Source organism: Mesocricetus auratus, unplaced genomic scaffold, assembly GCF_017639785.1.
Source record: "Mesocricetus auratus isolate SY011 unplaced genomic scaffold, BCM_Maur_2.0 Super-Scaffold_100025, whole genome shotgun sequence".
Classification (NCBI taxonomy): Eukaryota; Metazoa; Chordata; class Mammalia; order Rodentia; family Cricetidae; genus Mesocricetus; species Mesocricetus auratus.
Window position 1 is genome coordinate 28,065,001 of NW_024429206.1, and position 27,366 is coordinate 28,092,366.

Sequence of the window (27,366 nt, forward strand, 5' to 3'; positions counted from 1 at the left end):
TGAGGTGTGGGGTGTGGGTGTGGGGTTGGGTGTGGTTTGTGGGTGTGGGTGTGGGGTGTGGGGTGTGGGGTGGGTGTGGGGTGTGAGTGTGGGGTGTGGGTGTGAGGTGTGGGGTGTGGGTGTGGGTGTGGGTGTGGGGTGTGGGTGTGGTGTGTGGGTGTGGGTGTGAGGTGTGGGGTGTGGGTGTGGGTGTGGGGTGTGGGTGTGGGTGTGGGTGTGGGTGTGGGTGTGGGGTGTGGGGTGTGGGTGTGGGGTTGGGTGTGGTTTGTGGGTGTGGGTGTGGGGTGTGGGGTGTGGGGGGTGGGGTGTGGTTGTGGGTGTGAGTGTGGGGTGTGGGTGTGAGGTGTGGGGTGTGGGTGTGGGTGTGGGTGTGGGGTGTGGGTGTGGTGTGTGGGGTGTGGGTGTGGGGTGTGGGTGTGTGGTGTGGGTGTGGGGTGTGAGTGTGGCGTGTGGGGTGTGGGTGTGGGGTGTGTGGGGTGTGGGTGTGGGTGTGTGGTGTGGGTGTGGGTGTGGGTGTGAGGTGTGGGGTGTGGGTGTGGGGTGTGGGTGTGTGATGTGGGTGTGGGTGTGGTGTGGGTGTGGGTGTGGTGTGTGGGGTTGGTGTAGATGGACCTGTGCACATCTACCAGTGTTCCCTGCACCCCCTCTGTGTGTGTGTGTGTGATTAGTTCCACTCTGTGGAATCCTTTCCACTCCTATTCACAGGGCGGCCTCTCATTGGTCTGTAATAGCTCACTGACCTGCACTGTCCTTGTAATAGTCCATGATGTCTTTCAGGGTCACGAGGAAGATCTCCTCCCTGGCCTTCTGCAGCTGGCTCTCCTTCTCCCAGTCCTCCATTCCTTCTATCTGGCTCCATGGCCCCACAGGCTCCGCCTTCCCGCTGTTGCTGTTGTAATGGAAGAAGGCCTGGTCATTGAGAAACGCGGTGGCTTGAAACCTGGGGATGCCTTTGCTGGGCCTGGACAAGCCCGTGTAGAGGAAGACCAGAGAATAAGGACCTGCGGAAGAGGAGAAGATTCTAAGGGTGGGGCTTATGCACAGGAGACCCACTTGGGAGCTGCAGAGCCCGGGAGGGAGGGAAGGAGGACTTGGCCTTTCCTCCCTTCTCTTACTGCCAGCTCGCACTGAGTGAGGTTCACACATGTGAAGGGGCTCTATTGTTACTGGGGATGTCATGTCAGAAACTGTTCTGTGTTGTCTCAACGCTGTACTCTCTAATTTGCACATTAAATTATTTGTGTGTGTGTATTGTCCATGATATATGTATGTGTTCTTGTGGGTGTGAGCACATGTGCATGACGTAGCGGGAGGAAGTCAAGTTGGGATGTCTTCCTTCATTGGCTTCCACCTTTTAAAAATTTAAAAATGTGTGTGTGTGTGTGAGAGAGAGAGAGACAGACAGACAGACAGACACACAGAGAGAAACAGAGACAGAGAGACAGAGAGACTTGTGCATGCACATGCATACAAATGCCAGTGTGTGTGTAGCAGTCAGAGGACAGCCTGTAGGAGTTGGTTCTCTCTACCATGTGGGTCCCAGGAATCAACGTTAGTTACCAGGCTTGGTGGTGAGTGCTATTACTGCTGAGCCATCTCTCTGGTCTGCCACCTTGTTTTTTTGAGATAGTGTCTCTCACTGGACGTGGAGTTCATCAGTCCAGGCAGATTGGACCATAAATAAACTCTAGGGACCTATCTCTGCCACTCTGTAACTATGTCTGTCTGTCTGTCTTTTTTTTTCTCGAGTGCCTGTCTGTCTTATATTCACCCACCTATCCATCACCTGCCTATATCTTCCTGTATATCTATTCATCCAAGCATCATCTGTCTATCCCTCCTTATTTATTTCTGTTTGTCCATCCATCCATCCATCCATCCATCCATCCATCCATCCATCCCTCTATCCATCCATATCTATCCCATTAGTTCTATTTCTCTAGCGGTCTCTTGCCAATTCATATTTTTGCATAGAATATACTTAATGTTAAATATTTATTTTAAAAATTATGCACACTGCATGTGTATATAATTTTCTGCTCAAAGAGGCCAGAAAAGGTCATTGGTTCCCATGGGACTAGAGTTACAGCCAGTTATAAACTGCCATATGGGTTGGTTCTGGGAAGTACACCCAGGTCCTCTGCAAGAGCAACAAGTGCTCTTAAGCACTGAGCCCTCTCTACAGCCCCTTTAGAATATACTTAACATTCTAAACACAATGCCTTGTTACAAAACAGACACAAATAACTATGTAGCATTCTGGGAATGTACCAAGTTTTTGAACTGGCACAGTTTAGAAATCTTCATCCAAAATTTTGTGTGCAGTGAACAGTTTCATTCCCTGTCCTGGAACTGAGGGTCTCCCAGGTTCCGTGTCACTTCGGAGGAACGTCCTGGTTTCCTCAGAGAATCTTCTAGCCTGCCTCAGTATTTTTCCCTGGGATTCCCTTCCATTTCCCCCGAGTCAGACAAGTCTGTCCAGCCCATGGAAGGGGGGGGGACAGAGGAAATGCCATGTGTCCAGCCCATGGAAAGGGGGGGGAGCAGAGGAGATGCCATGTGTCCAGCCCATGGAAGGGGGGGGGACAGAGGAAATGGCATGTGTCCAGCCCATGGAAGGGGGGGGGACAGAGGAAATGGCATGTGTCCAGCCCATGGAAGGGGGGGAGCAGAGGAGATGCCATGTGTCCAGCCCATGGAAGGGGGGGGCAGAGGAAATGGCATGTGTCCAGCCCATGGAAGGGGGGGGCAGAGGAGATGGCATGTGTCCAGCCCATGGAAAGAGGGGGGAGGGGACAGAGGAGATGGCATGTGTCCAGCCCATGGAAAGAGGGGGGACAGAGGAAATGGCATGTGTCCAGCCCATGGAAGGGGGGGAGCAGAGGAGATGCCATGTGGCCCTTATTCAGAGGCAGGTCGCTCTGCCTCTTTAGTTATATTTGTCCCCATCTGAATGACAAAAGTCATTTGTGTATCTGTGTGGGGGTGTGTATTCACGAGTGTGCCATAGTGTGCATGAGGGTCAGAGGGCGAGCTCGGGGTCAGTCCTGCCTTCCACCTGGTCTGTCGCTGTGCACGCCACATTAGCTGGCCCATGAGCTTCTGGGGATTCCTCTGCCTTGCTTTCTGAGAGCTGAGATTACAGACAGATGTGACCACATCTGGATTTCTGTAGGTTCTAGGGATCCGAATTCAAGTCCTCAAGATCATACAGCAAACGCCTTATCCACTAAGCCATCTCCCCAGCCCTGATCTGGATTTTAGATTCAGATTCTTGACTCTTCTTTAAAAAATCCATTATTTAGCGCAGGCTTGCCTTGAACTTTTGATCCTCCTGTTCCACATGCTGGTATTACAGGAATGAGGTACACGGTTTTTGTGGTGCTGGGTAGTGAACCCCAAGGCTTCAGGCTTGCACAGCATCCTGTCTACTGAGCTACACTGTTAGCCCTTAGGTTCATACTCTTTAAGGTCTTTAACTCAAGCCCAGTGACTTCCCGAATGCTTCTACAAAGGTGATCTCGTAACTGGCAGCTATACAATCCACTGCACATATGGGAATCTCAGTTACACAAGGGACCCTTCTTACGGCTCAGAGTCTTGTTCTCTGCCTTCTCTTTGCTTCTCTCCTAATCTTCTCTGTTTTGTCCACTCACCAGTCTCCTGAAGCACTGCAGGACCCAGGAGGAGAGGCAGAGATAGCAGGACAGGCACCATTGCTGCTGTAGTGCCTGGCAGGAAAGTCTACATAGGACACACAGCTCTCTCCTTGAGGCTTGGCATCCTGCCCAGGGGAGGTGATTCCACAGCCAATTAGAGAGCTTTAGAGAATTCTTCCTCAAACAGTGTTGAAAACAGACGCACAAGCCGGCTGGGCAGAGGTGTGGTCACAGGCTTCACACACAGGAGCTGCTGGGAGCAGAGAGAGCCAGTCTTAGCACTGAGACCCTGTATGCCCCTCAGGTGAAAGAATAGTAGTGGGGCGGAGGTCTGTATAGCAGGCGGTAGATGGCTTGAAGATGTTCTTACAGTATACGGTGACACCCTACCCTGGTGTCAGCAGGGGATTTGGGTGTTGTAAGAATGAAATCTTCTTTCTACAAAAGTTCTGAATGTGCCCAAAGTGTGGGCCTGGTAGACTACATCCTGTGAAGTCAAGGGAAAACCTAAACACATCCCTAACGTTCCTTGCTTTTAGTAGACATTATGACTGACAGTTTGAGACAGGATCTCCCGTATCCCAAGCTGCCCTTCAACTTCTATGCCTCAAGCCCTGGAGTTACAGGCATGAGTCACCACACTTGGTTTATGTGGTGCCAGGGATGGAACTACATCTCAGCCCCTTAGTAGACTTCAAAGACCACTAATTTTAAGCAGGGCAGTGGTGGCACATACCTTTAATTCCAGCACTCAGGAGGCAGAGACAGGCGGATCTCTGTGAGTTTGAGACCAGCCTAGTCTACAAGAGCGAGTTCCAGGACAGTCTTCAAAGCTACAGAGAAACCCACTGTGTGAACAGTTAAACCAGGGATTTTATTCAGGTTTTTCTCTTGGTGTCAGGTTTATTGCACCCAGCACCAGGGATTCATTGAATTCCTTAGAAGATATGATGGATAGCATGATTGTCAGTTTGACAGTGTCTAGAATCATCATGGAGACAGGCCTTTAGCATCTCTATAAAGGGTTTTCTAGACTGGGTTAGTTGAGCTGAGAAGTCCCACCATGGGCATATATGATACCATCCTATGGGCTGGGGTCTCTGACTAAATGGAAAAGGAGAAAGCAAGCCGTCTCTGCTCCCTGATGGCAGACACAATGTGATTAACTGCTCCAGGCTCCTGTGACCATGTCCTCCTCACCATGAAGGGGTGTGTCCTTGGACTGTGAGCCACAATGACCTTTCCTTCCTTAAGACGCTTTGCTAGGTATTTTGTCATGGCAATAAGAAAAGTAACTGATACCACATCCACCCACCCACCCACCCACCCATCCACCCATTCACCCACCCACCCACCCATTCACCCACCCATCCATTCACCCATCTTCATTGTCATCATCATCATCATCTATGTGTGTGTGTATACCCCAGATTCAGAAGAAAACCTGGAGGAGTCGTGCTTCTCCTCCCACCATGTGGGAGGCCCTGGATATCAAACTCAGGTCCTCAGTCTAGCAGCAAGTGACGCTGCCTGCTGAGCCTGAAGTTCTCTTTTTAGAGGCAGCGTCTCAGTCTCACTATGTAGTCTCAAATTCTCAGACATCTGCCTGCCTCTGCCTCTCTAGTGCTGGAATTAAACACATACACTGCCACACCTAGTTGAAATCCATTCAAAAAATACATTTTTGTCACATCTGTTTGTATGGTGTGTAGGTATACGTGTATGTGCATGTGTGTATGCTGTAGCATACATGTGGAGTCAGAGGACAGCTTTTGGGACTCAGTCCTCTCCTTCAGAGACTGGACTCTGGTCAGCAGGCCTGGCAGCAGGCACATTTACTCCCTACGCCATTTTCCAAGTCCTCAAATGTAAGCTATTTATTTATTTATTTATTTATTTATTTATTTATTTATTTAGGTTTTTAGAGACAGGGTTCCTCTGTGTAACATCCCTGGCTGTCCCGGAACTCACTTTGAAGACCAGGCTGGCCTCGAACTTACCGAGATCTGCTCTTTCCTCCCAAGTGCTGGGATTAAAGGTGTGTGCCACGGAGTCTGGCAAAATGTGCCTTATTAAAAGGATCAGTGTGCTGTCTTTCAAAGCTTGGAATGGCTGAAGTTCCCATTCAGAGCCTTTACGAACTGAGTACAATACCGTGTGTATAGCCTAGTAGGCTTCCAAGATGGGAGTCTCAGGGTTAGCCAGTATGGGAACCCTGGATTGTGACCAGAGCCTTGAGCTTTACTGTGTTCATGGTCCTCTCCAGAGTGTGGGTCACACTAATTGTGTTTGATCCTTTCAGTAATTTGTCCTTTCGTTAATACATTTCCTCAGTGTTGTGTGTGTGCACATGCACACATGCGTTCGTGTGTGTGTGTGTGTGTGTGTGTGAGTGTGTGGTGCGTGTGTGTGTGTGTGTGTGTGTGAGTGTGTGTGTGTGTGTGATGCAGAAGACAACTTGCAGTTGTTTCTTTCCTTCTACCAGGGGGTCCTTAGGTGTGACAGCAAGGTGCCTTTCCACACTGTGTTATCTCCCTGACCCTTCATGGGTTATTCTTAAGTAAATTAAATCAGAGCACACCCCAGAGTGAAGCGTCCCTGGTCAGGCTGCGGTAGCTATCCTCGGTATCTGGAATTAGGAGTCTCCCTCTATTTAAGTGCTCGCTCTCTCTCTCTCTCTCTCTGTCTCTCTCTCTCTCTCTCCTCTCTCTCTCTCTCTGTCTCTCTCTCTCTATCTCTCTCTGTGTGTGTGTGTGTGCGGTGCAGCACACACATGGAGGTCAGAGGACATCTCGTGGGAGTCAGTCCTTTCCTGGCACTGTTTGGGAGGACCAAATTCCGGGCATCAGGCTTGGCATAAGGCGCCTTTCCAGCTGAACCCTCTCGCCTGCCCATAGCTGGATGATTTCTTAGAGGTTGTCCTTACCTACAATTCAGTTTGTTGTAACTAGGTTCATTAGAAACAAGAATATGTATTAGGGTCAGGTGGTGGCGGCGCACGCCTTTAATTTCAGCACTCAGGAGGCAGAGGCAGGCAGGTCTCTGGTTCGAGGCCAGCCTGGTCTACAGAGTGAGTTCCAGGACAGCTGGGATACACGGAGAAACCCTGTCTCAACAAACAAACAAAAACAACAAAAAGGAAAAGAGAAAAGGATACATGTAAGGTATGACTATACAAAAAATCCCCACCGACTTTACTAGGGGAAGGGCAAGCATGCCTGGCTCATGTACTCCCTAGGAGGGTTTCTGGGCACCTCCTGTCTGACCCCCATCTCTCTGTGAGTAAGAGCACTGGAAGCCACTGCGATTACAGATGTGCACTGCTGCATCTGGCTCTCTGTGGATTCTGGGGATCCAAGCTCCGGACCTTGGACTTGTGCAGCGAGCACCTTACTCACTGATGCGTCTCCTCCAGCCCGAGCAGTCATTTCAGGGGTAACACTTTCCACCTCCTCAGAGAAAAGGGGGGACTAAAGACTGTACACATACGGACCCCAAACCATTTCTTTTTGTCCTTTGATGCTGTGTGCCCTAGTTATCCTGTAAGCACAGGTCAGGATTTCTTCCGGAATCTGGGGCTGAAGACAAGTGAACAAGTTAATGGGTACCACAAGTGCCATGAAACCTGTTTGTTTTGTTTTGTTTTGCTATTGACCTTTATGGATGTTGCAAGCGTTGTTCTTTTAATGTTTGTCTTGCATGGCTGTTTATTTCACGAGGATGTGTGCGTGTGTGCGTGTGTGTGTGTGTGTGTGTGTGTGTGTACATATGTGTGAGGGCCACAGGTTGATGCCTTGTGTCTTCCTCAGTTGCTCCTCACTTTATATTGAGACAGGATCTCTCACTGAGTCTGAATTTGGCAGGTTTGTCTTCACTGATTGGCCAGCAAGCCTCAGGTATCTTCCTGTCTTTGCCTTCCCGGTCCTGGAATTACAGATTTGAATTTGGGTCCTAATAGCTACACAGCAAGCACTTGGGTGACAGCTGTCTCCACAGATGACAGCTCATGTTTTTATTCATCTTTCTGTGCCCACATATTCACTCGCTCTGCAGCTAAGCTGGGAGAATCCACCCCCCATCCCCAGCCTTGGCTGAGGCACTTCAGAGACCATACAAACCACACTGCCTAGATTCAGGCTCACCCAATGGGCCACCCACGGCTCTCCAGTCAGCAGGGAGCACTCTCCTTCCAGTTCCTCAGAGGTCACCCTGAGATCGCATCTGTAAGTCTCAGCTCAGAAGCCTCTGCCACACCTGATACGAGGGTTCAGAGTTGGAGGTTGGTGTTGGTGAGTGTGTCCCCTACAGAACTTATCTGTGACCATTGAAATGAATCACCAAAGTCCAACTTTAGTGACATTCTGATGCAATCCTGCTTCAGTCGATGGGGACAGTTGACCATGCCCTCCTCCACTCATTTAGATAACGGTCCACCCAGCTCAAAAGTGCACGTGTGGGAGGAGGCAGTTTGCCATTATGCTGTCTGTGTGCTCTTGCTGGGCATGGCTCAGTGGGTAATCTGAGTTCAGACTCCCAGCAGCCGTATGAAGTGCACACCTGTAATCCAGCACTGGGGCGCAGAGTAGGGACCACCACGGGAATGTGTGGGTAGGGAATGTTCAGTGACAGATCCTGGCTTAAAAACAAGCAAGGAGCCAAGCTTGGTGGCATACATACACCCTAAAGCCTGGCACTGGGAGGCAGAGGCTGGTAGATCTCTGAGTTTGAGGCCAGCCTGGTCTACATAGCAAGTGACAGGCCAGCCAGGGCTACACAGTGAGAACCTATTGCCCAAAATAAAACAGGCAATGAAGTGGAGCTGTGACTGAGGGAGACATTCTGAGGTTGACCTCAGGCTTCCACAAATGCCGGCATGGGTGAGCACAGCCGCACACAGTGTGCATACATGCATACATTCATAACATCACACACACGCGTGCTCACACCCACACGTGCGCGCGCGCACACACACACACTCACACACGAATGCAAGACCCTGTCTATTCCTCATCCAGGTCATTTCTCAGCAGGGTTTGCAGTGGGGTGTTTTCAAGGGACAAAATGCTGGCTCCCTTTTGCAAAAAAGAGCAGGTGTCCGTACCGTTGTTTGCAAGAAGGCGATTTCACCAAGACTGATATTTCTAGGCTCCAACATAAATCTTTCCAGTGCTTATTTGGCTACAGAGGGACATTATTAGAATTTTAGGGACCTACAGGAACTTTGGCCAAAAGAGGCACAATTGGTGCCTCAGTCTTTCTTTCTCACCCACAGTTCTGTGTTTTGCAGGTGTTCTGCAAACGTTAGCAGGTTAATTTAATTCCAGACCCCGAGGAGCGCCCACACCAGGGAACAATCCTATGCCCCCCCCCCAAGGATTGGGGGGCCCGCGCGTGGAAGGAGCTTTGACTTGAGTCAACCAACTTACTTGTGATGGAGCGGTAGGGTTAGGGTTGGCCAGTGCTTCCCCAACCCCAAACCGGCGCATATAAGTGCGGGTGCAGTTTCGGTAACAGGCAAAGGTGATATGGCCTTGCTATAACCGCGGGGGAAATGGCACAAAATTCAATTCCATTGTAACTGCTGCAAGTGTCGCTAGGTGGCGCCATATCCCGACTGGGACCAGGACAACTCCCAAGGCCTGAGCAAGAACACGAAGCAGAAGTTTACCTCAACAGATGATTCCCAGAATGCACCTGTCAGGAGGCAAAGTGGGGACGTGGGGGGTGGGGAGGGGACGTACTTTTGCCAGGATTTATGCTTCCTGATTTTACATTTTAGAGAATAACCTTAGATGCTTGCCCGGGATCTTGTACAAGCCGGGCGAGCGCCCTCTACCACCGAGTTACATCCCTAACCTCTTTTCTTTGTTCTCCTCCCTCCTCCTCCTGATCACCTCCTTCCTCTCTCTCCCCTCCCTCCTCCCTTTTCTCCCCCTCCCCTTTCCCACCACGTTCCTCTTGCTTCTTTTCCTTCTCCTCCTCGTGTGTCTCCCCCCCCGTTCATGTAGCTCAGGCTAGTCTCCAGCTTGCACTGCTCTCCCTGCCTCAACTTCCCGAGCAGTTGGGTCACAGGCCTGCACCACCAAGGCTTTGCTGGGTCCCCATTTGTCAGGCTTTCTTTCCAAAACCGTGTCATAGAGGCTTTTGGTCCTGGGGTCCCAGAACTTCCGCACTGGGCTCTGCTCAGCGTGGGAAGAGGAGAGCCTGGAACCGGGGTCCCTCTTGGATCTCTGGTGAGCCGTCCTTTACCATGTCCGTGGCATCCACCCCTAAACCTACCTTTTAGCCTCCCGGGGGTTTGGTTGGGTCTGGGGTGGGGAAGAAACCACCTGACATTCTGTCATTGCTTCCCAGCCCCGTTCCTCCAGCTCTAGCTCTAGCAGGGCGGTTTGAAACCTGGAGGGCTTTACAGCTCTCCCCTTAAACATGTATAAAACCGTTGGACCTGGGCATGCAGCGCCGACGGTAGAGTACTTGGCCCTGGGTTCCATCTCCCCCACACCAGGACTGTATAGAACTGCGTATGGTAGTGCGTGTTGGAGAAGAGAGGCAGAAGTGTGTGTTTGTGTGTGTTGTGTAAGTGCACACGTGTGTGAGTGCACACGCCCGTGTATGTGTGCAGAGGCCAGAAGAGGCTGTTGGGTGCCGTTCCTTATCCCTCTCTGCCACGTCTCCCAGAGACAGGGTTTCTCACCGAACCTGAAGCCAGGTTGGCAGCCAGCAAGCCTGGACCCTTTTCCCTCTACCCACCTCAGACAGTGCTGAGGCTGCAAGAATACATCATCATACCTGGTTTCTCATGTGGGTTCTGGGGACTCAGACTCAAGTCCTCATGCTCACACAATGAACACTCTCATCCTCTGAGCCACCGCCCCAGCCCTGCTTACCTACTCTGTGTGTGTACGTGTGTGCGCGTGTGCGTGTGCTTTCGTGCGTATGTGTGTGTGTGTGTGTGCGTGCGCGCGCGTCCGTGAACACTCTCACCTCTGAGCCATCGCCCCAGCCCTGCTTACCTACTGTGTGTGTATGTGTGTGTGTGTGTACGCACCCGCGCACGTGTCTGTAGAGATCTTAGGACTGTATTTCTCAACCTTCCTAATGCTGTGACCCTTCAATACAGTTACTCACTTTGTGGTGACTCCCCAACCATAAAATAATTTTATTGGGGCTGGAGAGATGACTCAGAGGTTAAGAGCACTGACTGCTCTTCCAGACATCCTGAGTTCAATTCCCAGCACCCACATGGTGGCTCACAACCATCTGTAGTGTAATCTGGTACCTCCTTCCCATGTGCAGGCAGAACACTATATATAATAAATAAATCTTAAAATAAGTAAAGTTATTTTGTTGCTACCTCTTAACTGTAATCTTGCTACTGCTATGAATTGGAATACAGTGTTTGTGTTTTTTGATGGCCTCAGGCAACCCCTGTGAAAGGGGTGGTGGTCCACAGGCTGAGAACCACTATTCTAGGCTCGAGTGCTTTCTTCCACCCCTTCTCCCCGGCTACCCAAGCTCTTGGCACGCTTCATTAGCATCTGTGTGTGGGCGGAGGCCGTCTCATCTGGGGAAGAGAGGCAACAGTGCGGGCCTTGTTGGTGGCGTAGAGCAGTGTGGTGAGAGCTTCCTGGCACCGGGCCCAGGAAAGCCAGCATGAAAGCCAGGTTTGTCTTGGTGCTTGAACGTCTCGACAGCAGCTTAGAAATAAATGGGCAGAGCATCTCTCCCTCCAGCCTGCAGTGCCAACCGTAGCCTCTCTCTTGAGACCCACACTGACCTGGGCTGTGGGCATTTATAAATAGAGCCATTGAGGAGTCAGGAGGAATCCATGCCTGGCTGAAACACGTTCTTCTTGCCTGGGCTCTGGGCATCGCCCCACTTTCCACCTCCAGTGCAGACATTTTAACTCTGTCTGGACTGTCTGTGTGACCTCCAGTGGAGGTCACAGCTCTCAGTTTCTAAGTGCGTGCTTAGCACAGGCAGAGATGAGGGTGGGCATGACTCGGTGGATCCTTCCTAAAGAGTGGGTTAGCCAACGGGAATAGATTCCTGGTCTTTCATTTGTTTCCGCTTTGCCTCTTCCATTCACTGCTTCAGTGACCTCCTCAGGTAATTTTTAATCCCTATATCCCGAAGTTGGCATTAAAGCCCACTTCCTAGGTTTGGAATGAGGGTCAAATGAAGTAATATTTGTCACTGTTGAAAAAGGTGTCTAATGAGTGCACTCTAGCCTGCTTCTCTAACCCCTCCCTCCCTCCCCTGTACTCTCCTCTCTTCCCCTCCCTTCCCCTCCTCTCCCTTCCCTTCTCCTCCCCCTCCCCTCCTCTTCACTTCTCCCTCTGTTTTTTTAATCTTCTCTGCCTCTACTTTCCAAATTTTGGGATCATGAGAAAGAATGCACTTGGCTTAAGCTTTCTTCTTTTCCACCCATCCATCCATCCATCCATCCATCCATCCATCCATCCATCCATCTTTTTGTGTGCATGTATGTGTGTGCACAGGTGTGTGCATGTATGTGTGCGCACAGGTGTGAGTGCATGTATGTGGGTGCACAGGGGTGGGGGCGTGTGTGCGTCGAGGTCAGAGAACAACTCTCACCAAACAGTTCTCTCCTTCTGCTGCCACGTTTGCAGTCATCAAGATCTATGTCTACACTGAATTCATTAACATTATTCATTATAGAGAAATAAACCCACAGGAGATTGAGAAATGAATAGGAACACAGTAACAAAATCAGACTACAATTTACCCTTCTCAGTCTGTGGGCATTCAAAGAAAAGAGTGAGTGATAGAAGATAAAAATGACATGAAACGCCAGTGCTAAGCTCACATAATAGGTGCTCATTCACACATGTTGTGAATGCAGTAGAATCACACTGTTTCTTAGGGCATCTTTCTCTGAATGGCTGGCTCAGTAAAGATGGACATAATTAAAGCTAATGATTGGCAGATGTTTCTCAAGTGTTTATCAAAAGACCAGAACAATTTGCATTAAAATTGACTATATATGTATTTATTTTGCATGAATGTTACAATATTATCTTACTAGATTTAGGAAAGTATTTGTTATTCAAAAACACCCGTGATGGCACGGTGTGGTGGCACGGGTCTGTAATCCCAGTACTTGGGATGGTGGAGGCAGGAGGATCACTAGCTATACTGTGAGTGTGAAGCCAACCTGGACTACAAGCAAACAAAACAAAAAAGGGGCCTGGGAGGTGGCTCAATCAGCGGAATGCTTGCCTTGCAAGTGTGAGCACCAGGGTTTGAGCTCTAGAACTCATGAGAAACAAATAAACACTCCCCCATAACAACAACAAGAAAACCCCAAACCAAACCAAAACAGAACGACAGAGCCTGCACAGGTTGAAGCCAGATGGGGCCCCAGCCCTGAGAGGGGGACGTGAACAAGGGTTCCCACCCTAACTAAGAAGCTGTCTGCAGCTCACACTCCCCAGCAGAGGAGAAACTAAGTTTTCTTCAATAAGTCTCACAGAGCACATTAGCCACTGCTTAGGGCAGGTGCCACATGCGGAACATAAAATGGACTCAGTGGTATTTTTGTAGACTTTGTCTCATATTGCTTTGTTTGGGCATTTTTTTGTCCTCTTGGTCTTTTGCTTGTATATTTTGGTTTACCTGCTTATTATTATTTTCTGATTTTTTTGTTTTTGTTTGTTTTTAAAGAGATAGAAAGGACGTGGAGTTTGGTGGGTGGGAAGGTGGGGAGGATCTTGGAGAAGTTAGGGGAGGGGAAATGATCAGGATATATTGTAGGAAAATTGTTTTCAATTAAAAATAAATTAAATATTCAAAAATTAAAAAATATTTTTTTATTTTTATGTTTTTTTTTCAAGGCAGGATTTCTCTGTGTAGCTCTGGCTGTCTTGGAACTAGCTCTGTAATCAGGCTGGCTTGGAACTCAGAGATCCACCTGCTTCTGCCTCCTGAGTGCTGGGATTAAAGGCATGTGCCACTCAGTTAAAATAAATAAATTTAAAAATATTTGGGAATGGTGGGGCATGTTCGTAATACCAGTATTGGGGAGACAGAGCTGGGCAGATCCAGTCAGGCTAGCATACATGGTGAGTTACAGGCCAGTAAGAGAGTCTGTTTCAAACAACAAGGTGGATAACTCCTGAGGAATGACAGCTGAGATTAACCCCTGACCACTACATGCAAATACATACATGTGCATACACAGGTATCTATGCACCCATGAACACACACACAGATACCTCCCTAATATTTGCAGCTTTTATGAGTAGATTGGTTATTAGGCTACTAATATACAACCAGCCATTTTAATGGCATAAACCCAGATATGCTTATTCTCTTTTCTACAAAAGGAGTTCAGGATTAAGCCTTGCTGCATGCTCAATTTTGCCCTTCCCCTTTCTTAGCTGTGTCTCTGGAGGGGATCCTGACTGCAGTGATACAGGATCCAAAGGGTGTGGTGCAGGTGTCCAAGCTCTCACTGGAGATTCTGAGCTGCTGAAAGGACATGGAGTCGATCCCCATGGTTCTGTAAGAGTCAGTCTGTTTCTTCCAGGAAGAAGACACTGAGAAGTCACCATGAGTTCTAGAGTGAGGGTTACCTGAGGACATGAGGGAAATCTCGCTCTCTGTCTGTCTCTCTTTCACATACACATACACATGCGTGCACACAGATGCTCATGGACACACACACACACACACACGCAGTATTTTTTTTAGATTTATCTATTTTATGTGTGTTCATGTTTTGCCTGCATGTGTGTGTGCACTACAAGCATGCCTAATGTCTGGGGAGGTCTGAAAAGGGCTCTCCATGGGGATCTCTAGAGTCTGTCATTTCATTCCGGGGAGGGCCAAGTGTCCAGATTCAGAGAGCATCCCTCATTGTGGGATGGGCACCCAAAGTCCATTTGTGTGCCAGGGATAAATATTGATCTACTACCCAAGCCCCATAGATTGCCTAGGCCTCCTCACTGACACCCACATTCAGGGGATCTGGATGAGTCCTCTACTGGCCCCTCAGCTATCCAACATCTCCCTCTTGTTCAGGTCAGCTGCTTCTCTGGATTTCACCAGCCCAGTCTTGACCCCTTTGCTCATCACTCCTCCCTCTCTGTCACTGGGTTCCAGGAGTTCAGTTCAGTGTTTGGCTGTGGGTGTCTGCCTCTGCTTCTGTCTGTCACTGGATGGAGGCTCTAGGATGGTATACAAGATAGTCATCAAAATCATTATCAGGGAGGGGCATTTAAGGTAGCCTCTCCACTATTGCTTAGATTGCCAGTTGGTGTCATTCTTGTAGATCTCTGGAAATCTCACTAGTGCCAGATCTCTCCTCAAACCTATACTGACTCCCTCTATTACAGTATCTCTCATCCTGATCTCCTCTATTCTTCCCCCAACTCAACCTTCCTGCTCCCCCATCTCCTCCTCTCCCCTCTTCTTCTCCCTCTCTCTTTTTCCTGGTTCTCTCTCCCCTCCCCCATGCTCCCAATCTGCTCAGGAGATCTTGCCTCATTCCACTTTCTCTGGGGTACCATGCATATCTCTCTTAGGGTCCTTCCTGTTTCCCAGACTCTCTGGCAGTGGGATTGTATGCTGGCACTCCCCTGATACATGTCTAAAATCCACAAATGAGTGAGTACATACCATGTTTCTCTTTTTGTGACTGGGTTACCTCACTCAGTATGGTTTCTTCTAGTGCCATCCATTTGCCTGCAAATTTCAAGATTCCATTGTTTTTTTTTTCCGCTGAGTAGTATTCCATTGTGTAAATGTACCACATTTTCTGTATCCACTCCTCAGTTGAGGGGCATCAAGGTTGCTTCCAAGTTCTGGCTATTACAAATAATGCTGCTATGAACATAGTGGAACATACGTCCTTGTTGTATGAATGGGCATCCTTTGGATATATGCCTAAGAGTGGAGTTGCTGGGTCTTGTGGTAGACTGACTCCCATTTTCCTGAGCAATCTCCATACTGATTTCCAAAGTGGCTGCACGAACTGGCACTCCCACCAGTAATGGAGGAGTGTTCCCCTTTCTCCACATCCTCTCTAGCATAAACTGCCATTGGTGCTTTTGATTTTAGCCCTTCTCACAGGAGTAAGATGGTATCTCAGAGTTGTTTTGATTTGCATTTCCCTGATTGCTAGGGATGTTAAACACTCTCTCAAGTGTCTCTCAGCCCATTTTAGACTCCTCTATTTAGAATTCTCTATTTAGTTCTGTAGACCACTTTTTAATTGGATCCTTTGGTGCTTTGGAGACTTGCTTCTTGAGTTCTTTGTAGACTTTGGTCTTTTTCCTTAGCTGCTCTTCTTTATTCTGTATGTTTGGTGTTCTGATTATTATGTGATGAGTGGACATTTTTGAGGTTCACTCTATTTGGTGTTCTGTAAGCTTCTTGTACTTTCATTGGCATGTTTTTCTTTAGGTTGGGAAAGTTTTCTTCTATGATTTTGTTGAATATGTTTTCTGCACCTTTGAGTTGGATTTCGTCACCTTCTTCTATACCTATTATTCTTAGGTTTGGCCTTTTCATGGTGTCCCATATTTCCTGGATATTTTGTGTTAGGGGTTTGTTGGACTTAAGAATCTATTTCTCCTTGTGTTTTCAATGCCTGAGATTCTCTTTTCCATCTCTTGTATTCTGTTGGTTATGCTTATGCTTGCATCTGTAGTTCCTGATCATTTATTAATTTTTTCAATTCCAGCATTCCCTCAGACTGTGTTTTTTTATTGTCTCTATTTCAGCTTTCAAACCTTGCAGTGTTGAATTGTTTCTTGCAATTTTTGGTTTGTCTTTTCTTCCATTTCTTTAAAGGGATTTCTCATTTCCTCTTTTAGGGTCTCTATCATCTCCATGAAGTTGTTTTTAAGGTCATTTTCTTCTGCCTCATCTGTGTTGGTATGTTCAAGTCTTGCTGGTGCAGAGTCCCCAGACTCTGGTGGTGTCATATTGGTTTTTCTGTTGTTGAATATGTTCTTATGTTGTCATCTTCCCCTCCATTCTTCCAGTGGGTGCAGGTGGGTTCTCCTCCTCTCCTGCTGGGTGCGGGTCCAAGCAGGTTCAGTACTCTGATGAGTCTCATGGTGGGTGCAGGTTGGTCTGAGACACTCCCTCTCCTGGTGGGTGAGAGTGGGAGTAGCATAGTGCTCTCAGCAGACTTGAGTTTGTTTGGTCTGCTGGGGGCAAGTCAACCTGCCTGCAGTCCCAAGGCCAGGAGATCCCAGAGTGGGCAAATGGAAGTCGGGCTGACACAGGGGCCCAAGCTCACCTCTCCCCTGAGTGGGGGTGCAAGTAGTACAGCAACATCAGCAGACTTGTGGTTGCTTGGTCTGCTGGGTGTGAGTTGACCTGCCTGCAGTCTCCAGGCCAGGAGATCCCAGAATGGGCAACCGGAAGTCCAACATAAACAATTATTAAGCAGACTGACAGCATGTATAGTTACCAAACATCACTAGTAGGTTTCCTACTAGGGCCTATGACCTCCCCAGGCATAGACTTTTGATAGAACTTGTGTTACCTGGTGTGTAATCTTTCCAACATACAATAAGTACACTCATGTAAGTAAGCTTATTTTCTGGTACTTTGGACATACTTTCAGTTTTGAATGAGTGAATTTGTTAAGCACACGGAAAGCCAAAGTCAAAGAATAAATAGAAAGTGATAGATCGATAGAGATGAACATCAAATTGGGGCTTACAAACACACACCAGGAAATGGCTGAGAAGAGTCAGACGGCTGGGGCTTCCCACAGAGAGATTCCTGAGCAGAGCAGGGTGTCCCCTCTGGTGAAGCATCTAAGTAAAAGAATAATCCTACACAAAGAATTAGAGGCAGCTGGGTAAAGCTGGGAGAGGCGGTCACTCCCAGGGAAGAGCACTCCCATTGGCTGTTCAGTGCCAAATGGGCAGCCCTAAAAATCATATACACTAGTAACTCAACAGGTTATATTTAGCACTATATTTGTATACACAGAGGCACATATGCATGCAGTAACTGTTGCTGAACAAAAAGGCCATGAATTTGAAGGAGACAGGGAGGGGTATATGGAAGGGTTTGGAGGGAGAAGAGAGAAATGTTGCAATTAAAATACAATCTCAAAAAGGCAAAAAAAAAAAAAAAGAAAAGAAAAGAAAAGAAAAAAGAACAAATAGTAGACAGATGTAACATCATCAGATTGGGTGCTCACAAGCTCCATCAGCACTGCCTGGGGAGTCAAGGCCATCAGCTGGAGTCCCCCATTAGCTTTGTCTCCGCTGGCTTTGCGCCCCACGCCTGAAGTTCCAGGTCTCCTCCCGTTCTAAGTCGCTCTGTATTATGGGATACACAGTGGCACCTTCTGCCGCGTTTCCCATCAGCTCGTTTTCCTTCTGTTTTCAAGGACGCAATGCTTTTATCCTTTGGCCGTTTGTTGCTCCCTTCCCTCCCTGTCACAGAGACTGGGAGGCAGCCCATCCCTAGACAAAGGGCCTTGGAGGACACGGAGACAAGCACACTTGGGTCTGAAAGGGGAGAGGACAGCTCCACTTCCAGAGCCAGCTCCTCAGTGAGCTCAGACATCCCAAGACAATTAGCCAATTTAACGCACATAATGAAGCCTCACTCTCATTTCAGATGATCTCAAATATCCCCACCCCATTCGCTTAGAGAATACCTCCCGTGCCATCAATACAGAGCCATTCTCCACAGCTCACCCGGTCCTTCAGCTGGAATTCTAGCGCGCCACGGGGAGCCTGCCAGGAATGAAAAGGAGAAGGCAAGAGCGTGGGTGGCTGCAGGAGGCAGGGCCACCCCGGAGCCTGGACCCTGAAGGCTCCAGTGTGAGGGTTCCTTTTGGCTCCTTTCCTCTGTGGTTGACGCTTCTGCTTGGAGCTGCCAGGCGGGCTCTGGTAAGTTCATGGGCTGGGTAGCTTCTGTGTTTGAGATTACTCTAGAGAGGTGTCTGGGAGTGGATGCATTCATGATTTCTTAGCGATAGATTTGAATTCACATAAGCTCTGGGGGTCAGGGATATTGCCCAAGATTCTGCATCTCTGCTCATGCTAGTTCTGAGGACCACACTTTGAAGAGAAGCATCTAGATTGCATTCCAGGTCAGGTAGAACAATCAGTTAAGGCTTGCACTGCCAGGTCCCTCCCTCCTCACGGGTTATTTTCCTCCCTTGCTTCTTAACTTTCTTGAATTGGTTCAGTCACTGGTGGAATCCTGACACTCCCCACCCCCAAACTAGGTGAGATGCTTTGAAAAATTCTCATTTAAAAGTGGATTTTAAAAATAATCTCTTTAGGTAGTTGAGAATCTGCTCGAATTCTGGGATTCTCTTTCCTTTCCCATTTTGAGTTTATGATTGTTGCTTCATTTACATTTTATTTATTTGTTTATTTATTAAGGTGCAGTCTTAGGTAGCCCAGACTAGCCCTAAACTCACTCTATAACTGAGGGTGGTCTTGAACTTCTGATCTTCCTGCCTCCATCTCCCCAGTGCTGGGCTAGAATTAGAGGTGTGCTGTGGGTAAAACCAGGGGCTTGTGTGTGCGAGGCAAGCAATCTATCCAGTCAGCTACATCCTCAGCCCTGTTTGTGCTTTGAAAATTAGCATACAAGACAATGTTTTCATTACGGCGTTTTCATGCTTTGAGTTATTGCTGTTTCTCCCCTCGTTCCCTCCTTTTCCTCTCATGGGTCCCCATTCTGCTTCCATGTGTCAGACCTATTCGCCTCCTTCCTCACTCTCTTAAGACCTTTTCCCCTCCAGGTCTGTTTCCAGTTTCTAGACATAGCCCCCTTTCTAGGTTCATGACCTATATCCACGCATATGTACACACACACACAAATTAAAACATGGGATCTGCCTATGAGAGGAAACACGCAGTGTATGTTTGTATGTGGTGAGTGGGCAGGCGGAGACTGGAGAATCCCTGGAATCTTATGGGCTAGGTAGCCTGGCCTTCACAGCGACAAAATAGAGACACAAGACAGATGCTGAGGACTGACACCAGGGGTTGTCTACCTCTGCGTTCATGCTGTGGCAGGCACCAGCTCCCCCTCTCTCCCTCCCTCCCTCCCTCCCTCCCTCCCTCCCTCCCTCCCTCCCTCCCTCCCTCCACCTCTCTCCTTCTCTCTCTGTCCCTCTCCCTCTCTGATGCCCTCTTCTGGTCTTCATGGACACACACCTGGCATAAACACACACACACACACACACACACACAGACACACCCACACATGCATAAAAATAGATATAAGAGGAGGAGCCTAACGGGAGTTCTTCAGATCATTGGAGACGTGTTTCTTGTGTGTGCGCTTGCGTGTGTGTGTGTGTGTGTGTGTGTGTGTGTGTGTGTGTGTGTGTACTGGAGATCAATGACATGAGCCATTTTCTGGGAACCATCCACCTTGTTTTTTGAGACAGGATCTCTTGCTGGTTGGAGGCTCTGCAGTTGGCTGGGATCCTTCTGTTCCTGTGTCCCCAGCAGTGGGGTATCAAGTGCCCACCACCACACTCAGCACTTTTACGTGGGTTCTGAGGACTGAGCTTAGGTTCCCATGCTTGTGTGGTACCTTACTGACTGAGCCAGCTCCATCCCCCCAGTCCATGAAAACCAGCTCTTGAAAGGGATCATGGGATTCTATCCATCTTCCCCTCTCCCTGGGTTGAGTCTTTTTGCTCAACATGCTCTCCTCCCCATTGCTATCCAAGACCTGACACATTCTCTCAATGACCTTCACTATGCGCGATGCTATTTGGAGTTGAAACCTTCACAACTGTGAGCTAGTTATGTTTACAAAGGTGATTACCTCAGGTGTGGCCTTGTAGGCATGCAAAAGCAGGCTATATGGTGTTTGGTCAATTTTGGAGAGAAGTAAAAAGGCTTGCCTTACAGGTTCTTGGGTTAGCAGGTGACCAAGGCAGGCCGGAGCCCCTGTAAAGGCCAGTGAGCGGGACACCTTCACTGACAACTGTCCTCCGCTCAGGGACAGAATGTGTTGCCAGTTCCTGAGGCAGCTGCTGGCTAAGGAGAGCCAGCACTCCACCCCTGTGGGGCGCTTCCTGCTTCCGGTGCTCATGGGATTCCGCCTCCTGCTTCTGATTTCCAGTGGGCCTGGGGTCTTCGGCGACGATGAGAAGGAATTCACGTGCCATTTAGGAGAGCCAGGCTGCAAGACCGTCTGCTACGATGTTTTCCGCCCCCTTTCTCCACTGCGCTTCTGGGCCTTCCAAGTCATCCTGATGGCTGTACCCAGTGCCGTTTATGTGGGGTTCACCCTGTACCATGTGATTGGATACCGAGAGGAACCAGGAAAGGAGAACAAGGGACAGGAGTCCCGGATGGGCCACGGCGAGGATGTCTCTGGGGCTGCCAGCTTCAGGCTTCTCTGGGCCTATGTGGCACATCTTGGAGCGCGGCTGGCTCTTGAGGGGGCAGCCCTGGGAGCTCAGTACCACCTGTATGGCTTCAAGATGCCTGGCACTTTTCTGTGTCGTGAGGATCCTTGCATCGGCAGCATAACCTGTTTCCAGTCGCACCCCTCTGAGAAGACCGTCCTCCTAAATGCCATGTTTGGGATCAGCGTGGCCTGTCTCTTGTTTACTTCCTTGGAGCTTGTGCTTTTGGGTTTAGGGAGGTTTTGGAGGGCGTACGAGCTCAAGCTTCCCTTTTTAAAGAACTTGCCAACCGCGAAGAGCTCCGTAAGGCGCAAGGACCCAGCAGACGACTTGTCGGTGGTGGAGACTAAAGAGCCGCTTTGAGAAGTAGGTGAGGACCCCATTGAGAGTCATCTGTCTCTGCCTCTGATGTGTCTGTGTTGGCGACCTCCACCCAGAGTAGGCCCCCCATCCCCTGGGGTGTACAGCTCCCTGCTCCCTATGTTACAAAGTAGACAGCCAGTTTCAAAACAGATGCATTCTAAAAAATTTTTTTTAACTGTGTGTGTGTGTGTGTGTGTGTGTGTGTGTGTGTGTGTGTGTGTGTGTGTGTGTGTGTGTGGTCCTTTGTAAATATGAGTGCAGGTGCCTGTGGAGGCCAGAAGAGGGCGATAGATCCCTTGGAGCTGGAGTTACAGGCCATTTGTGAGGTTCCCAGTGTGGGTGTTGGGAAGCAAACTTGGGTTCTTTGCAAGAATAATACTCATTCTTAATCACCGAGTCATCTCTCCAGCCCCCAGATGTACTCTTTCTTTTTTAAAGGGAGGAAGAGTTTATCTTGGCTCACAATCCCTCAGGGTGGGCAAGGAGTTCATATAGGTAACCCTGGCTGGCCTGGAACATGCTATGTAGATCAGGCTGACTTTGAACTCAGAGATTCAGCTGCCCTTGCCTCGAAAATGCTGGAACCAAGAGCACAAGCCAGCACACCTGGCTGACTCAGGTGTGTTTTGATCTCTACCTCACAAACGTCTCCCAATACCGCTCCCCCACCAGCTGCTCCTTCTAGTACACCATGGTGTGTACATAGTGCATGCCCTTTCGTTTGGTAAAGTCCTCAGCTTCTGCTTGGTGTCTGCTTTCCAGAGCTACGAAGTTACCTGCCTTGCCTGCAGAGAACGCTGCCTGTGATGGGACCTTCCTCCTTATGTCCGGTGAGACAGCACAGCGGGTAAAGGCGTTTGCCGTCAAGCCTCATGATGGATCTGAGAGTGATCTCCAGAACCCACATAGAGAAGGGAGAAAACCAATCCCCACCAGATATCCTCTGACCGCCACATATACACACACACAGTCACACACACATGATAATAAATAAAATAATAAAACCTCAGAAAACAAAACAAAAACTCCCTAGTCTGGGATTTTATAGAGATGGAATCATATAACAGGCATATAACATGCTTATTGGCTACTTGTGTATCTTTGTAGAAAGCACCAAGTCCTTAGAATTAGGTTTTTTTTTTGCTGTTATTGTTTTGCATTGTAAGAACTCTGTGTAGCGTGATTACGTTATGATGAGTCATTTCGAAATGTTCTCTTCCATCCCATGGGTTGTCTTTCATTTTTTTCTGAGTAGTATTCTTTTAAAATTATTTACTCCTTGCTACTTTCACACATGTATACAATATTTTTTGATCATGTCTACCCTCATATCTCTGTCTAACTCCTCCTGGATCCCCATGTCCTCTTCTTTCTTTGTAACCCACCAAGTACAAGATTAGTGCTACTCAAATATGTGTAGGTGTGAAGCCATCTACCAGAACGTGGTCAGCCTGCTGGACACCACATCCCTGAAGAACGTGGACTCTTCCTCTACCAGCATCTGTCAATTGCTAACAGCTCCTCAGCCGTGGACAGCCCATTGTCCATCCGTGCTGGAATGATGAGTGCTGTGAGCCAGTGCAGACAACCGCTGCGTCTGTGAGCTCATAAGGGCCACACCCTGCTGTGTGAAGAAGACAGTTTCATAGCAGACTTCCCAGAGCGCTGGCTCTTTAAACCTTACTTCTCAGAGTGCTGGCATTACCTGAGCTTTGGGGGCAAGGGTGTGTCTTATTTGGGGTGAGTACTTCATAGGCACTTGTCCCCTGCATTTAGACGAATTGTGAGTCTGTATATCATACACTGTCCACTGCAAAAAGAAACGTCTGTGGCGGGGATCAAGAGATGACTCAATTTATGGATATAGAGAATTATTTAGAAGGTAGTTTGATACTATCCCAATTTAGCAAACTAATAGAAATAGGCTTTTCTTCAAGGCCTATGAGCTCTGCAGAATGGTTTCTTGTCTTGATGTATAGTACCAGGCATGAGTTTCCACCCTCGGAGTGGATCCTCAATCCGTTCAGAAAGCAGGTTGTTACTCCCACAGCATTTAGACCACTGTTGCACACGGGTGTTGGCTTGTGAGGCTGGTTGTTGTAACTCACAGGATTCATACACGATTAGGAGAGCTAGCCAGCAGGGAGCTGGCAGTATTCTTTGATGTACAAAAGCTTTCCATTTTGATCAAGTTTCATGGAAATATTAATTAATTTAGGCTACACAAAATAGGCATGTCCTGTGATATTTTATTGAGGGAGAAATAACTTATGTGAGAAGCCATGAAAGCTGAGAGCCAAAGGTCTGCACGCCCAGTCGTGGTCAGCGCTATGGGTAGGTAAGATCTCTTCCTACAATAAAGTCTAGTTACTCATTTTTTCTTTCGTTTGTGATTTTGGTGCTACATTTAAGAGGCCATTGTTTGACCCAAAGCTATGACTTTACACCTGTGTTTCCATCAAAGAGTTTTATGCTTTTAACTTTTACATTTAGTTTTTTTTAACAGTTAAAAAAAGACAAAGATGAAATTACCTTTCTTATTGGAAATAATGTAAATGAGCAAAATCTTTGAGGTATAAAAAGGAAGAAAATCCTGTTAATCTAAAGTTCTACAATTGGCAGAAGTAACTCTCCAAAGCAAAGGCAAAAGGAAGGCATTTGTAAGTAAAAAAAGCTAAAAGCTTACAGCTGACCAATGTTCAATAAGTGTTGGTGACCTGTGTTAGTTACTTTTCTATTGATTTGCTAAACCACCATTACCGAGGCAGTTTATAAAATAAAATATTTTGTCTAAGGCTCTGGGTTCTAGAGGGTTATATCCATGACTATCACTAAATCATGGTGTGCTTAAACATGTGTAAAACAAACCACTCAGTGTCGAACTCTCAAAGTTTGAACAAATGCCAGCTACTACTGAGCCACGCTGAACAAAACCTTGCCTTCTGCAGATCATCTCTCTGCCGGCCCCTGAAGGTGTCAGTTTGGTTCAACACTTTCCTGGTGATAGTTAACTCAACCTGGTGTGCACAATGAAGCCCAGAGTAAGCTAAATAAATACTGGATGGGACTGTATTGAAACTCTCTGTAAGGTACCTGTGATGCCGTCCTTAAAGATAGGTTCTATAGGTTGACTGAGAAAAGCAAGCTTAAGGTTTTGGGGAGGGTTAAGGGTTGTCTCCAGCCACATAGATAGTGCAAAGGTCATGAGGCTAGAAAGTGCGTGTGCTCCCAGCCTTCTGGTATTTTATTCCTCATGTTCTTAGCATTCCTGGCCCATGCTCCCCCACCCCCGCAGCACCATGCCACGTGCTTATTGGTGAGCACAAAGACCTCCGGGCCTCCTAAATCCTACCCATACTAGAGTGAAGCAATTTCTTATGATAAATCTCACATGTGTCCAAGAACACATCTTATTGGTTCTGTTTCTTTGGAGAACCATAGTATTAGGATATGTAAAAAGTACGCACAAAAAACAAAGGATGATGCATTAATAAGTACTAACCTAAGGGCTGATGGTTCAGTGTTTAAGAGCATTTGCTATTCTTGCTGAGGGCCAGATTTGCCTGGGGGTCACAGCTGCCAGTAACTCTAGTCCAGGGGATCTGACACCCTCTTTTGGCCTGTGTGGTCCCCATGCTTACATACTGATCCATAGGTGCCTCCCTCCCTCAGGCTGATTCACACACATCCTCTGTATAGTTTGCAGGGTTAGGGTACTTCTCACAGCCCCAACACATGGGGCAGACACTGTCACTCCCCAGCCCCAGGTAGAATACTAGTTGACCCAGGAGGTAGGATCTGAAGGTTCAGAGAGCCTGCTCAGACCATGGAAAGCTAAGTGCGGCCAGCAGAGGCCACCAATCAGCAAAGAAGAAAAGTTACTGAATGAAGGCAGTTCTTGTGGGACACACAACACTCTGTAGAAGACACCACTTGTCCAGCGCAGTCAGTGACGTCATAAAACAGAGGCGAACGAGACTCCACACTTCATCAAACCCTTTGCTCTATTCCATGCATGTGCATGGCCATCTACACTCTCATTTAAAGTTTTACCTTTCCTGAATGATTGAGTGTTGACCTGCATGGATGTTTGTGTACCCCATGGGTGTCTGATGTCCACGGAAGAGGGCGTCAGAGTCCTTGAAACCGGAGTGACAGGTGGTTGTGAGCCACCATGTAGGTGCTGGGAACTGAACCTGGGTCCTCTGCAAGGACTGCCAGTGACATGAACCACCGGACCAGCTCTAGCACCACAGTCTTCATAGGAAGCAGCAGCTCTACATTTCCTCCTTTAAAAAAGTTGACTTTATTCTCTCTCTCTCTCTCTCTCTCTCTCTCTCTCTCTCTCTCTCTCAACTCTCTCTCTCTCTCTCTCTCTCTCTCTCTCTCTCTCTCTCTCTCTCTCTCTCTCTCTCTCTCTCCCCACCCCCTCTCTCTCTGTGTTTGCAAATGTACAAGGTGAGGCCAAAGTGAAGGTCAGGTGTTTTCCTCAGTCCCTTTCCAACTTATTTTTTTGAGACAGATCTCTTACTGAGCTTGGAGTTCACTGCTTGGCCAGCATGACTGGCCAGTGAGCCCTAGGAGTTCTCCTGCCTCCATCTCCTCAGTGCTGGGATTACAAGCCTGTGCAGCCACATCTACCCCTGCCCCACCCCATTTGTGAGTGCTGGAGATTGGACTCAGGTCCCCATACTAGTGAAACAAGCACTTTACTGACTGAGCCATCTACCAAGAACCAGTAAGTAGCTTTTCTATATCCTAGTAACGAGCTCACTGAGAAGGAAATCTTGAAAAACATTGCAGTTCAAAGCAGTTTATAAAATCCCTAAGATGGGAGAGATGGCTCAGTGGTTAAGATAACTTGCTCTTTCAGAGGACCTGAATTAGGTTCCCAGTACCCCTATTGAGTATACACACACATTGTATTGTCTCTCTCCATCCCTATCCCCTCTCTCATACACATGCACATAAATAAAAATAAAACAAGTCTTTTAAAATGTCTAGAAATAAACAAGGTAAAACACTTTCACAGCGAAAACTGCAAAAGTGGCTGAAGAATACTTATGGATTAAAACACCTCCCATGCTCATGGGTTGGTAGAATAATATTGCAAAAATAGCTATATTTCCAAAAGTAATGTATAGAATTATTGCAATCTAAATTAAATTTGCAATGACATTGTTTATGGCAGAAAAAATTCATGAAAACACACACACACACACATACAAACACACACACACCACTGAGCAGTCAAAGCTATCCTAATCAGAGCTGTAGGTTTCATAATACTTGTCAAAGTATACAACAGAGCTATAGGGACAAAGTCAATGTGGTACTAGCACCAAAGACAGACATCTGGACGAGAAATAAACCTTACATGTAGACTATCTGAATTTTGAGAGAACTGTCAAGAATACGCTCAGTGGAGAGAGGATTAGTCTCCTTAGCAAATGGTATTAGAAAACCTGGCTCATGTAGAATTGGATTCTCCCCATACAAAACCCAAATCTAAATGGATGAAAACCTTAATGAAAATTTACAACTGCTGGGGCGAGCAGGTAAAACTTCAAAAAATACAGGTGTAGGCAAGAATTTTGAGAAGAGGATGCCAGCAGCACAGAAGGCAATCCCAAGAACCGTCAAATGGCGCTATGCAAGGTTGAGAGTCTTCTGCAGAGCAAAGGCTTAAACAGAGCCTACAGCGGTGGGGAGTCTTTGCCAAGTATACATGAAGTAGGTCATTATTATCCAGAACATACAAAGTTCTGCAAAAATTAAACACCCCCTAATTATCCCATCTCTAAATGGACTGGTGAATCAAAGAGATAGTTAATGAAAGAAGAACTGCAAATAGCCAATGAATGTTTGAAGATGAACTTCACATCATTAGCCATCAGGAAATACAAGTTAGAAGTACTCTAGGATTTCACCTCATTCTGGTTAGAATGGTTATCGTCA

The 27,366-nt window shown here is 47.8% G+C and overlaps 2 protein-coding genes across 5 annotated transcripts in view; one reads left to right on the forward strand and one right to left on the reverse strand.

Moving 5' to 3' along the window:
- Nucleotides 1-3,827, reverse strand: part of Azgp1 (alpha-2-glycoprotein 1, zinc-binding) — a 16,824-nt gene extending 12,997 nt beyond the window's left edge. Inside the window, exons 1-2 of the mRNA XM_005080493.4 lie at nucleotides 3,657-3,827; nucleotides 741-1,001 (exon numbers count right to left, since the gene is read on the reverse strand). Coding sequence (XP_005080550.1) covers nucleotides 741-1,001; nucleotides 3,657-3,717 — 322 coding nt within the window. The 5' untranslated portion in view covers nucleotides 3,718-3,827. The remainder of the gene's footprint in view (nucleotides 1-740; nucleotides 1,002-3,656) is intronic.
- A 14,144-nt stretch (nucleotides 3,828-17,971) lies between these two features.
- Gjc3 (gap junction protein gamma 3) lies at nucleotides 17,972-24,202 on the forward strand. Of its 4 annotated transcripts, none has more exons than XM_005080494.4 (3): nucleotides 17,972-18,550; nucleotides 20,634-21,411; nucleotides 22,171-24,202. In XM_005080494.4, the coding sequence occupies exon 2, from the start codon at nucleotides 20,641-20,643 to the stop codon at nucleotides 21,406-21,408; it is 768 nt and encodes a 255-aa protein (XP_005080551.1). In that variant the 5' UTR covers nucleotides 17,972-18,550; nucleotides 20,634-20,640; the 3' UTR covers nucleotides 21,409-21,411; nucleotides 22,171-24,202. The 4 variants fall into 4 exon arrangements, with proteins under 4 accessions (XP_005080551.1, XP_040587446.1, XP_021088849.1 ...); XM_040731512.1 differs by having other exon boundaries at nucleotides 17,975-18,550; nucleotides 20,543-21,415; XM_021233190.2 differs by having other exon boundaries at nucleotides 17,975-18,550; nucleotides 20,559-21,415.
- The last annotated feature ends 3,164 nt before the right edge of the window (nucleotides 24,203-27,366 follow it).